Here is a 14,554-nt window from a genome sequence, read left to right on the forward strand (position 1 = left end):
ACAACAACCTTGATCATTATTCCTCTCCCATTCTTTTATAGCTGTAATGAAAGGCTGAAGCAACCCACAAAGGGGAGTTCCTATTTAGGTTAAGAGGACAACAGAGAGGGGTACCTTCCAGTCTAGAGGTTCTCAGAATTGCAAATTATCCAACTGACACAAAGGGGCACCTACTGTTCTATCCAGATAACTTACCTCTACCAAACAGGTCCTTCCAGGAGTTGAGGTGGAGAGAGAAAACTTTAAGGGACAAAGGAAGGGAGGAGGGGTAATTAATTTTAAATATGAATGGGAAGGAAGTCTCAAACAAGGATGGCCGGGGAAAGGGAAAAAGAGTCAAGCAGCAAAGTAAGTTTAATCCCTAGCAAACTGACTGCTAACTTTCCTTGGCAGTTCCAAGTGACCCTCACAAGTGGTCCTCATCTTAGAAGTTTTAATACTCACCAGATCCTCTGAAGCACGGGCTTGTGCTCTTCGGAAAAGATCCAAATCATACTCGCTCGTCAGGTTTTCCAAGAGAGGTTCCCGAGTGTTCCCATAGGTCTGCCTGTGTTCCTAGGAAAATAACCAGAGCATGATACTTTCTGCTTCTAAGAACTTAACCTATTGCATTTCATCGGAGGCCAACCAGAGGGCCAAGAATAACCATAACCTATTTATTTAGTGCCTACTATTAATATTTGCCAGACATTATACTAGGCGCTAGGAATCAAGTACAAAACATACTATTTATCAGACAGGTTAATTCCAGAAGATACCCACTACCCACTCTAGTGAATCTGGAAAGGAAATGTTCTTATAACCACCCCAAAAGGGAGTTTCATTCTTCAGAACTCTATGCTTCCATTTCTTCCTCTGAAAATGTGTATGGCAAAACAAAGAAATAAAATATAACAAAACCCAAATGCACTACCAACTCCTAGAATCCTGAGATCTAGTTGGACACTCATTTAAAAACAAAACCAAATAAAAACTAGAATCTCTCTAAGCCTTCAATTCTAAGATTTTAGGCTGAAAATAAAATCTACAGGTAGGAAGGAGCAACTGGACTAAGCAGGCTTTTGTAAACTCTTTCCCTTGAACTGCTACACAATCCACCAAAGGTACTGGAATACTCCCACTTTAGAACTCCAGTCCAAGTCTACAGGAAAAGATTAGCCTCCTTGAGAAAAGGTTTACTAAATATTAAGCAAGTACAAGAGGGAACAGTCACTGAAAATTAGAATCATAAAAATAATCCAGTTTTAAATAAATAATATCAAATCTTACCATGGCAGTCAGTACACAAGTATCCACACACAAGAAAGAAATTCCATAGGGGCAACTATCCTTTTAACCTTCGATTCTAGCCCTTCCTACTCCTTCTTGGACTCCACCTCCTAGCAGAAGGTGAAGAGGATCAGAAGACAGTAGAAGATAATGGCTAAGAGGATCAGAAGGCTCATTCCAGGAAGAACACTGTAGACTTTACTCATATATTAGCATATGAAGAAACCATTCAACAGTACTTTTACCCCTATTAAAATTTCTTCGGGTTAATCTGGGCCTCTTTGATGGATATCTTTTTAATTTTGGGCTCTGTCATCTAAGACTTGGGTTCTAAGTATTTCTTCTAGTTTCATGTACTTTTTAAAAAAAGCTTTAAAAAATTCTACCCAGCACTTTTACCAGGAAGGTTCAGCCCAAACTAGAAAGCAGACATAAGGTAAATTTCAGGAGCTTTTATTCAGACACTCTCTACCTTTATGATTCTGGGAAAATAACCTCTCTAAATCTCAGTTTTCCATCATAAAACAGCTGAAATACCACCCATCTTTGTAACAAAGATTATGGGAGCAACATAACCACAGTGCCTGCCTAGCACATAAGCACTTAATAAATAGTATTATCATATTATTACATCTCTACCCAACTTGTAGATAAAAATACTGAACAAGACAGAGGGGAAGCATACAATTTTCACCCAAAAGCCCAATTCTACAGCTGGGTCTTGGCTGCTGGGCTTGGGCTTCCTCTAGTTGCAGTGAGTGGGGGCTACTCTTCCTTGAGGTGCAGGGGCTTCTTATTGCACTGGCTTCTCCTGTTGCAGAGCATGGGCTCTAGCAGTGAGGCTCAGCAGTTGCAGCGCAATGGCTTAGCTGCTCCAAGGCATGTGGGATCTTCCCGGACCAGGGATTGAACCCGTGTACCCTGCACTGGTAGGTGGATTCTTAACCACTGGACCACCAGGGAAGTCATAAATGTACACTATCTTTAAAACTAGAAAAATAAAAAACTACAAAAAGATTTACTATATTTATCACCCAATTAAAACCTTTTATCACGTAGGTGTTTATTCTTTCATTTAAAGAAATGGACTGATGCTTGGCTTGAATATTCTTCCTTATCTTCAACATCGTATTTGTTCAAACAAGAAAATTTAACCCTTTAAACCTAAAGTGAGGTTTACAAACTAGAAGATTCTATTTTTTTAATCTAAATTCTAACAGTATTTGTTTTTTGAGGACTCCCAGTTCCACTCTTGTTGGAGAATTATATATACAGTGAACTCTAACTGCCAAAGAAGAGTCCTGTTACAGAGCATATCAAATGGCAAATGTGAAAAGCAGAATCTTAGCAACCAAAATGGCAACCCACTCCACTACTCTTGCCTGGAAAATCCCATGGATGGAGGAGCCTGGTGGGCTACAATCCATGGGGTCGCGGAGAGTCAGACAGGACTGAGCGATTTCAGTTTCATTTTTCACTTTCCTGCATTGGAGAAGGAAATGGCAATCCACTCCAGTGTTCTTGCCTGGAGAATCCCAGGGACGGCGGAGCCTGGTGGGCTCCTGTCTATGGGGTCGCACAGAGTCGGACACGACTGAAGTGACTTAGCAGCAGCAGCAGCAACCAAAAGGAGTCAAATGTGATAGCAAGAGTTCATGCTATTAAATATTTAACTTATGCTCACCATATATTTCTCTTTCTGTTCTTTGCTCAGCCCAGAATTTCTTTTCTTCCTGAGTTCAGCAACCTTTTCCTTATATCGCAACTGCCTCTCTGATGGTGCCTAAAAAGAAAAAGGAGAAAACCGAGAAGCTAGCTAGAAAACTCATTACATAATTAAGTCTTTAGATGAAAGTAACATACACCAAAGAAATGATGGAGGGAAAAACGGTGGGGGTGGGATGTGAAGTATATTACAGCCACCCTGTGAATGCTGCAGTAATTTTTAAACTCCAAATGGGGTTCCCTCATCACCTAGACCACTACCCTGTCAGTTAAGATGAGTTCAGGAAATGTACTCACTGTAATGTTAATTCAAATGGAATATAGATTAAGGATGGAAACAACAGCAATAAAATAAAGATCATTTCAATTCATTAGGCATTTATTGAATGCTTACTGCTTTTCAAGCACTGATACGGAAAATGAACAAAAATTTAAAAACTGAATAAGAATAGAACCCAAGATAAACAATGAAGAAAAGTGTAGCCACCACTTACTGAGTGCTTATTACCTGCCAAGCACTGAGGACAGGTACTTTACATGCATAATTTAGCTGACTACACTACCAGGTAGGTACTATTCAAGGAAATAAAACTGAGGAAAGTTAGCTGACCTGCCCAAGACCACACCACTAGAGTAACAGAATCGCAGTATTCAAATCCAGACCTGTTTGGCTCCAAAGTCAAATTTCTCCCCATCACCGTACCTCCTCTGCTATCCACTTATAATCTAACCACAAAAACAGACATCCATATGATGAGCTATGAGTATATAAAATGTGTCAAAAGCTAAACTAACATTCTGAGAACATTACAAACAGGAATACATAAGGAAGAAATTCATTAATGGTACATGATCTGGGAAGAATTCTGACAACAGCTAAGAGTTGCACAAGGCCTTGAAGGAAAAACACAATCTCTTCTTGGTATAAGTATAGAGTTCTAGGCAGAAAAACAGCAAGAGAAAACACCAAAGGCATTCGGGGGCAGGGGAGGGGACAAGGAATTAAGTATAATCAACGTACATGAATGTTCAGAGAAACAGAAAGATTAGAGCAAAGCAGCATCTTGGAATCCAATAGAAAAGAAAAGTAGAAGAAAAATGACAAAATCAACAAGCATCAATGCTAAGAAAAAGTCACTGATGCCATTGGAAACATACCAGCAGAGTAGAGGGGCCTGAAAGTAAATTATAACGGGTTAGAAAGTGGATGAAAATGAGGAAATAGAGCAGAGAGTGTAATCTTTCAAATAATCAAGATTGCCTACTATTATCACAAGCAGCACGATTCCTTCATTTATGAGGTAGAAGTTTTGTTTCTAGAAAATTTACTATTTGGAAAAAGCACTGTTTCTAAGTTTATGACTGAAGACCAGTTATGAAGACACAGCACAGGAAACAAGAGGTGTGGAAATAGCTACAACCGTCATGGGGCAGAGACTTGGCTCTCAAACTGTGAACGGCCAGAGCTTTAACAAGGCCCGTACCTGGTGCCTGGTTGCATGCCTGTTGTTGTCATCTTGCCTGTGGGACAGCATCCTTTCTTCTATCTGCTTATCCCGGCTCTGTGCTCTCACCTGCAACCATCAACAATGTCAATCAATCCACCTGCTTCTAAGACTATGTTTACTTAAAGCGTAAGAATACAGCAGTAATCCCTTCAATGTACACTATACTTTTACTTTCAAAGAGTCTTCATATTAGCACAATCTGTGTAACAAACAGATAAGGCAAGCTTCATATTCTGTTTTCTCAGCCATTATCCGAGAATCAGAAAGTTAAAGCTGGATGGTGGTAAAGCTAGTATTTTAACTAAGTCTGATGACTCTGAGCCTCTTTCCACTGTGCAATGGTAAGTGTGAGGAAGTGCAAGAACAGAGTAAAGAAGTACAAAGAAAAGGTTAGATACTTGAGATCATGTCTACAGGGAAACTTAACTGCATTTATGACCTTAGATAAATCACCTTCGATTGCCAACAGTCTCAGATTCATCTACTGGGCAGTGAGGACTCATATCCAACTCCCTATTTGACATCAACGCTAAAGCTCAACATGGTCAAAACAGGGTGACTAACACTCTCCCACAAATCTGCTCCACCCCAAACCTCCTCTATAGCAATAAATAGTAACACTTTTTAAACAACCGATCAGGTCAAAAACTTGAACATCAATGATGTTTGATTCTTCTCTTCTCTCCCACCTCACATGACATTCATCAGCAAGTCTATCAGGCTACCCCTCTCCAAAGCACATCTTGAGTCCAACCAATTCTGACCTCCACTGACAACAGTCCAAGCCACCATCTACTGCCTGAACCTCAGCGTAGCCTTCCTACAAGTCTACCCTTGTCAACTCTTTCCCCCTCCAGTTCATTCTCCACATACCAGCAAGCTGTGATTTTTCAAAGGTGTTTTGGTATTTTGCTAAAGCCCTCTGAATGCTTCCCATGGCTGTCAGAACAAAAGCATGCTCCTTTTGCCAAGGCCTACAGGCCCTTCATGATCTGGATCCTACTTCATTTCCTATCACATTTCAGCCACACTGGCCTACTTTCCATCCTTCAAACCCAACCATTTTTTCCCCACCTCACAGCCTTTGAGCTTACCCACCCTTCTACTCAGCATCTAGACACAACTGCCTCTTTGCCGTCACCCATGGCTCAGATACATTAAAATGTCTTTCTTCATAGCCCAAGCAAAAGCAGTGCCGCCCTGTCACCTCCAAAACAGTCACTCTCTGTTTAGTCTTTTTTTTGTTTCTCACAACATTTACCACTAAATGAAATTCATACTAATTTTCTATGTTGATTATGTCTCTCCCCATGAAAATGTAAACTCAATGAATACGGTCTTTTGACTGAATAAAAATGGTAATATCACTGATTGCAATCATTTATTGGAAAACTCAAGAGTAATTCTGTGCATGCCAAGTATTTAAAAAACTCTGGGGCTTTTAATAAATGTGAGCAATTAGTCCAGTGTTTCCATTTGAGATTTTAAATGTAATAAAATATGTCTCTTTCAGAAATACTCCTGATCCTCTAACCACATGGTCCAGTAGTAAAGATGGACTATCCTAAGTCTGATTCCCTTTGTAACAGAGACCACAAAAGAGTAAAGTTCAAGAAATGTGTTCCTTTTTCCAAAATTTTCTTCCCCAAACTGAAAATTGTCTTTTTTAAAATAAATTGCTTAAGGCAACATGGTCATACTGCTATCACCCAACAATTTTATACCTTAGGAAGACTTTTATGTAAAACCATCCACAGTATTAGAGCGTTACATTTAAAGACAAGGAGAAGGAAATGGCAACCCACTCCAGTGTTCTTGCCTGGAGAATCCCAGGGACGGGGGAGTCTGGTGGGCTTCCATCTATGGGGTCACACAGAGTCGGACACGACTGAAGTGACTTAGCAGCAGCAGTAACAGACAACTCCCAAAAAACAGGGATCACAGTTATTTTCAGAGAAAGAAGCACCTAATGACTTGTCAGCTTCTGAAGGAGAAGATGGAAGAGCTATTCCTGTTTTGATCTGGTCTCACACTAACGGGAAGAGAATGACAAGACCTACCACTTCTACAGTCAGCAGAAGAAACTGCCTTGCTTATAAGAGAGAGTTGAGATGAAGGAAAACAAGGGCAAGAGTCCACAAACTCAAAATTCACGTTAAGTACCGAAAGAATACTATTTTACTGAAAGACTAAACACAAAACATAAAAATGCTTTCCCTCCTGTGGTCCACTTGTAAGTAAGAGAACACATTCTTGAATCAGGGAGGATTAACATTAACTAGGGAATCTCATTTTTCTCAGGAGGAATCTGGCCCAGACAGGAATAAACCTGTTATACTGGCCTTATTAGCAAAATAATCACCACAAAAGCAACAATTAATACTTTGGTCTAACCAACCTGGATACCCTATCCAAATACTACCTGAGCAATGCGTTTAATTAATAACATTTTCAACTTGTTTGCCCATAATTCGTTTTTTGGTTCCTCCTTGGTAGCAACAATCCAGACAGAAACATACAAAATAGGGTATTAGGTTATACTCCTAAATCCATTATTTCAAATTCCAAAAGTTATTTAGAACTGTATTTTTCAAGACTGTGAGACAAGAATTAGCCAAGAGTAGGTATGAATGAGAGTAACAAAAAGGAAAAGCATTCCACAGAAGTAGACAAAGAGGAAGAGAATTCAGAAAAACCTTTAAAAAGTAAAATATCTTCATAGATTTATAAAAGAAACTAATGCATAAATACTGAGATCACATATTTATGCAAATCATTCCTTAGTGGAAAAGGTCACTAGCAATTTTTGAAGAAAATTTTCAATAGAAAATATCGATGCAATTAGAGGGTGATGTCCAAAATATTCCATAGATAATCCCTTTGTTAATTTCTCTCAAAGCACTCCTTACAGACAATAATTCTTTTATTAGTCTGTTTTCCTTTTTTAAACACAGCTGTTTCATAATGTTTCCTCCTCCACTAGTATGTAAGAACAAGGACCCTGCCCATCTCGTTCACACTGTATCCCCATTGTTTAGCCAAGTGCCTGGCAAATGGTAAGCACTCAATAAGTATATGGTGAATAAATGACAATATAATTACCTTGCATTCATCAGCTGAGAGGTTATGATAGAGAGGGCATCCTGATATGGAGAAATGTCTCTCATGTTTTCCTGTAAGGTGTCCTGTTAAAAGAGGAAAAAACTTAACCTCAAGATGAAAGATCTAAGCTTGGAAAGTAACAGTTTCCACTAAAGTAAACTTTTTTTTACAATACCTTTTTATCAAGTATATGTCTGATTACAGATTAAATCCATCAAAGGTAAGGGTCGTAACTTGCACCCAAAATAAATTCTTTTCTTCTACAGGTTGGACTTAACCATCTCTGAACATATTTGCATATATTCAATATAAATTGTATTTCCTTCTCTTCTGATTACGAATTTCTCAAATTCCAAAATGTCAGAAACCCATAAATTTACTTAAAAGGCACAAAGTTATAAGCAAGAATATTTTCTTTTGGTAGAACTTAACTTTCCTATGCTAAATTGATCAAGTCATATGTATAAGTGTACTTTCTATTGTGCAATGTTATCCAATCTAAATTGAACTTCTTAGAATAATCAAAAGAAAATGGAGATGGAAGTGGTCTATCATATGAGGAAATATACTTTGGTAATTTTGGACCAGATTAAATATATTCATTTTTGTGGAGGGGTGGCAGATTTCGTTGAAAGACTTAGGCTTCTTTTATAATCAAACTTTTATATTACTACTATTTTATTTTTAAAATACATAAACTTTTAAACAGGCAGTTTGTGCAATGGAAAGAAGGAAAAATATTAGAAAAGACAATATAGAAAGCTCTTTTTTATCTAAAAGGGTATTTATTTTTCTATTTTTCACATGGTTTGTGAAAATACACAAGTAATTGATTATTTCATTTTTATATATCTCTTTAATCAAAACATTCATCAAACATCTAAGACTGAAACAGATGGTGAGACAATGCTAATGAGATAAATTAGCTAAGTTAAACTGCAAATCTACAAAAATCTTTCTTTCATGGAAAAAAGACATTTAATTTGCAGTAAAGGAGACATTTAAAAGAGATCTAAAAATTATACAAGATTTATAGAGTAAGCTTTAAAGGGTAGCAACAGGGAATTCCCTGGTGGTCCAATGGTTAGGACTCAGCATCCTCACTGCCGAGGGCCCAGGTTTGATCCCTGGCTGAGGAACTAAAATCCCACAAGCTGGGCAGAGTGGCCAAAAAATATATAAATAAACAAAAAAAGGGTAAAAACAGTGCAAGTATTGCAGGAGAGGAGAATTAATACAGGGCTTCACAGGTGGCACTAGTGGCAAAGAATCCACCTGCCAATGCAGGAGATGTAAGAGATGTGGGTTTGATCCCCAGGTCAGGAAGATCTCCTGGAGGAGGAAATGGCAACCTACTCCAATACTCTTGCTTGGAAAATCCCATAGACAGAGGAGCCTGGCAGGCCACAGTCTATGAGGTCGTAAAGAGTTGGATATGACCGAGCACACATACACAAGAACAAGACAAGAGGTAATATGATGATATGCAGGCTGTCATTTCTCCAAGACTGTATTATTAAAAATCCTGCCTGCCAATCCAGGAGATATAAGAGAGACACGGGTTCAATCCCTAGGTCAGGAAGATCTCCTGCAGAAGGAAACGGCAACACACTCCAGTATTCTTGCCTGGAGAATCCTATGGACAGAGGGGCCTGGAGATCTACAGTCCATAGGATCGCAGAGTTGGACACGACTGAAGCAACTTAGCACAGCACAGCACATGTTATTAAAAATGCAATCTTAGAGATTCACACATTTATCTTAGACAACAAAAACTACCCTCAGTGATCAAACACTATGTACAAAATGTAAAGTATCATGGCTCTAGCAAGCCTTTTAGGTATTATGCATCTATCTATAACTTCTGAATAAATTATTCAAGTTTATTTTATAGTATGTAAACTAAAACCAATCTGCCTATATTAAAAGTTTATAAATGATAGCTCTATTAACCTAGCAATTCCACTGCTATGAATTCATCCAATAATTTCTAGAAAGACACCAAAATATTATACATACATACAAGTCTATCAACTAGAGTATTGTTCTAAATAGCTTTAAAAAGAAGCTAAAAAAATGAGAAACAATATAAATATCAATCAATACAGGGCAATTCAAGTAATTTCTAAACTTTCAAATATAATGGAATTCTCTATATCCTTTAAACAAGAGGGACCTCTGAGTGCCAATAATGTAAAATATCTAAGATGTCAAACCAACCATTGTTTATATTCCTTTTTATAAATAACAACAGAGAAAGAAATATACATACACATATACATGTGTTATGTATGTATAGAAACTTACTAGGAGTACTCATACACAACTAGCAATAGTAGTTTTTATATCGAGGACATATTCTGGGGATATGAGTAAATAGGAGAACTTTTACTTAGCACTTTTTTCTGAACCTGGAGGCCACATTCAAAGGCTAAATTGGTAGACAGAAAGAGAGGCCCATTGTCTCCCAATCAGCACCTTCCAACTCTAGACAAAAGTTTAGACCAACATCTGCACCTAAGCTCACTTAAAGAACACACGTAAGATTTTTAAAACATTACTAGAATCCCTCAGTAAGGAGAAAAAATAACTCTTAAGGAAACAATGATATAATTCATCTATCTGAGAAGAAATATTTATCTAGTTTATACTTCCTAAGCATACAAAGCCGGAAGACCTAAAACTACTGAAGTCACAAAAGGTCAGGGTCTCATATAAACTCCTAACCTTCAGTGCCTCTTGACCAAAAAAACCTGTTTTTCTCACTTCCTTAATAGCTATAGCCATATAACCATAATTTATTCACCTTACACTCTATTATTAGTCCTCAGTACACTCGAACTATGCACCATACAATGAGATATTTGGAGATAACTGACGTTCTGTTTTGTTTTTGTTGGAAAAATGAAAGAATTTTTCACTGGGAAGAGTTCTCAATAAACTGAATGGTGCATCACAGTTAATTTCCTTGTAACCAAATCTGTAATTATGGACAATAAGCCAAGAAGCAGGAATGCTTTTATCCAAGTGAGCAATTCAGTGTTACGCTAAGCAGTGGTCATTGAAGAGCCTAAGAAGCTAAGTTGCAATGGAACACTAAACATTTCTGGGTGATTCTAATTCCAGAGAGAGAAAACCACACAATCCACGGTGTCATGAGGTGAGGGCACACTTACCTAGGGAGTTACATCCTGGTGTAGGACACTTCATATTGAAATTGTAGCTTTCGTGGAAGCGGCGGCGCTTGGGGCGATGAGAGAGATCACTACCCGAGTCCTTCAGGGACATGTCCTTGGCAATGCTCTCATCGTGAGACACGTTGGGGCTGGAGATGTCTATGTCAGATTCAGAAGAAGGGGCATTTCCAGTTGGTGTTCGAGGTGGAGACTCATCATGATCAGCTGTATTTTTAGTTTCTAAAGTAAAACAATTGGTAGAACTCATGAACGGAGTTTATTTTACTTAGAGGATTATTATATTCAAAAGAGTTTACAGGCTTCCCAAGATCCTCTTCCTGTGATTTAACCAGTAACTTTTGCCATTTATCTGCCATAAAACTAAATGGAAAATGAAGAAAAATTAATAACAGCACTCCTCTTCTGCAACTTTAAATTCTGACTAAAATTCCATTTGAGATTTACATGATACATTTCACTAATTTGTGCTTCTCCCAAGCCCCAAATCATGAATAATCAAACCTGGATGGAAATAAACTTTTAAAAAGCATTATCATCCTACTCTCCTGCTGGGAGATACATAGGATGGTATATAAATGAAAACGATTCTTTCTGGATGACACTGAACACACCTGGTATGAGTGTGAAAGGACTTGACTCTGAATCAGGTGTTGCAAACCAAATGCCAACTAGTGCTGAACAAGGCCAAATCGAGAGCCGATTGTCTCTCTCAAAGGGATAACTACTATTCACTTCCAGTCAATTATGTGGTGAATGGCCACCTAATGTTCCCAGAGCTTTCCATTTTTAAAAGAAACTAGTAACTCATGTTTTTACATAGAATCTTTGTTTTTTCAAATACTGGCCACTTTTTTTTAAGAAAGTAAATATGATGCCATCAAACCAACAGACCATGTTGGCAGGCTAGAAGTTCAGCAGTCCATATCTGATTTGGCCGGGTGAATCACAACCTCAACAGCTTACCATTCATTCCCCATTACTGACAGTCATTCCTCCTCAGAACTTCAGAGATAAATGGACCCATAAGCACAACTGTAAGAAAATCTGCTTTAAGCCTTCTTCATCTGTGGGTAAGAGGTCGTCAGTTTCTTTTGCCTATTGCAAGCCAGATCAAATATACTCCAGCTACTCTGGACCTCAAGAGTAGCAGAGTATCAAATTGTCCTCAGCAAAAGGTAAGAAAGGAATCAGACAAACAGCAATCACCTAGCTGAATTTTGTACTGGGCATCTATCTGCAGTGGCTCCAAGCCTCTTGTAAGAGAAAACTGATTAGATTCTCTCTGCAATGAGGCCAAATCACCCATACCCACTCACCTTTATCTGAGAAGTCAACCACTTGTTCAGTTTCTGAGCCCGATGAACGAGTCTGCCGAAGCGGGTATTTTTTCGGAGTCACTGGAGTAGGCTGTTGCTGACTACGAGTCACTCTCCTGGTAGAATAAGCAGGCTCCTCAGTGCCAAAAGACTGCAAATTTCGAACAGGACTGGAATCTGATCCCGATTTTAAAAATAATAAAACAATTAAAGAAAAAAGAAAGAAATCTGTTTTATATTCCATTAGTGTGACTTATTAGCATGCAGTTTCTCCTAAACATAAGCAACACAGAGACAGCAGAGAGGTGCAGCACAGCACAGACTTAATGGCTTGGGCACTGGGATCAAGACTGAATGTAATTCAATTCCACTTCATCATATTAACTAGTTAGGCATACTGAGCAAGTGAATCTCTCCAAGCCTATTTCCTAATCTATTAAAAAAAAAAGGGAAAATACTAGTAGCACATTTCTCACACATTTGCTGTGAGAAATAAGTGAAATAACTCATATAAGGGACTTAATAAGATCCTTAGATATCTAAATGCAGTGCTTTATAAATATTAGCTACATGCTCTTTTAACCCACCAGAAAAGAGATACTCTACTACTAAAGATATACTAAAGATATAACAATACACAAATATTTCCTTTCTTTAAGGATCTTTTTTTCTTCCTTATTACCCTGACACTCTAAAGCAAAATAATACTAGATTCATAAAGGGTAAGGCAGGGATACAACTTTAAAAATTTTTGGATGCAGAAATCTATTCTGAAGCAGCCAATAGTTCTATGACATCTCCAATCTGAAGATACAGGAATAAAAGCAATTCAGAGCTGAAATTAAAGTCTATTTTAAACAACAAAAGATCCTAATATGTAAATCTTACAGATTCTTCAAAGAAAACTGAAATTCTCAAACTCTTGTGTAAAAGTTAGCACACAGCTCAGTTTTCAGTTTGCCTATCTCCAAGGAGCTCCATTTACAAGGCAGTCTACATTTTGTTTTAGAAAGGGCCATCTAACATGAATCATACTGTGAATGGTATCCTCAGGAGTTGTGTAACTTACAGGTGATAAAGTATAACTAGAAAGAAACCAAGGGCTCCGGTATTAGGTTGGTGCAAAAGTAACTGTTGTTTTGCATTGCTGAACTTTGCTGTTTGATATTGGAATACATTCTTAAATAAATGTGGTTATGTTATACATCATTTTAATGCGTATTTCTTGCTTTTTTTTCTGCTAATGACTTATTACTTTCTGTTTATTTTTAGACTATAGACATAATATTAGACAAAAAGCAAATTCAAGCAATTTTTTTTTACTGGAGCTCAAAATCGGTTATAATGCAGCAGAGACAACTCGCACATCAACAATGCACTTGGCCCAGGAACTGCTAATGAACATATAGTGCAGTGGTGGTTCACAAAGTTTTGCAAAGGAAGACAAGAGCCTTCAAGGTGAGGAATACAATGGTTGGCCATCAGAAGGTAACAGCAACCAACAGAGAGCAATCTTCAAAGCTGATCCTCTTACAAATACAAAAGAAATTGCCCAAAAACTCAGTGTTGACTATTCTACGGTCATTTGGCATTTGAAGCAAATTGGAAACGTGAAAAAGTTTGGTAAGTGGGTGCCTTATGAGCTGATCAAAAATTTAAAAGACTGTCATTTTGAAGTGTTGTCTTCTCTATGCAACAAGGAACCAGTTCTTGATTGGATTATGACCTGTGACTTGACGACGAAAAGTGGATTTTATATGACAACCAGCGACCGACCAGGTTAGTAGTTGGACTGAGAAGAAGTTCCAAAGCATTTCCCAAAGCCAAACTTGCACCAAAAAAAGTCACGCTCACTGTTTGGTGGCCTGTTGCAGGTGTCTGATCCACTACAGCTTTCTGAATCTTTGTGAAACCATTACATCTGAGAAGTATGCTCAGCAAATCGATGAGATGCACTGAATACCACAACACCTGCAACCAATATTGGTCAACAGAATTCTTCTCTACTACAATGCTTGATCACACGTCACACAACCAATGCTTCATAAGTTGAACAAACTGGGCTACAAAGTTTTGATTCACCCACCATATTCATCTGACCTCTCACTAACTGACTACCACTTCTTCAAGCATTTTGACAACTTTCTGCAGGGAAAATGCTTCCACAATCAGCAGGAGGCAGAAAGTGATTTCCAAGAGTTCACTGAATTCTAAAGCATGGATTTTTACACTACACAAATAAACAAATTTATTTTTTGCAATAAAGTGTTGATTGTAATGGTTCCTATTTTGAATAAAGATGTGTTTGAGCTTAGTTACGATGATTTAAAATTGTCTGAAACCGCAATTACTTTTGCACCAACCTAGTAGTAGATGATGCTTCAAAACAATCCTTTTTTTTTGATTTGTGGTCAGCTCATGAGGCACTCACTTATCA

General features: G+C 38.0%; 1 protein-coding gene across 2 annotated transcripts in view; it reads right to left on the reverse strand.

Annotated features, from left to right (window-relative positions):
• Positions 1-14,554, reverse strand: part of KAT7 (lysine acetyltransferase 7) — a 38,780-nt gene that overhangs the window by 18,880 nt on the left and 5,346 nt on the right. The window contains exons 3-8 of one of the 2 annotated variants that reach the window (XM_055407593.2): positions 12,118-12,294; positions 10,781-11,020; positions 7,605-7,687; positions 4,479-4,568; positions 2,954-3,052; positions 445-555 (exon numbers count right to left, since the gene is read on the reverse strand). In XM_055407593.2, coding sequence (XP_055263568.1) covers positions 445-555; positions 2,954-3,052; positions 4,479-4,568; positions 7,605-7,687; positions 10,781-11,020; positions 12,118-12,294 — 800 coding nt within the window. The remainder of the gene's footprint in view (positions 1-444; positions 556-2,953; positions 3,053-4,478; positions 4,569-7,604; positions 7,688-10,780; positions 11,021-12,117; positions 12,295-14,554) is intronic. The other variant, XM_055407594.2, reaches the window with a different exon arrangement.

Source organism: Moschus berezovskii, chromosome 20 (assembly GCF_049115385.1).
Source record: "Moschus berezovskii isolate FMDL1 chromosome 20, NW_MosBer_1.0, whole genome shotgun sequence".
Classification (NCBI taxonomy): Eukaryota; Metazoa; Chordata; class Mammalia; order Artiodactyla; family Moschidae; genus Moschus; species Moschus berezovskii.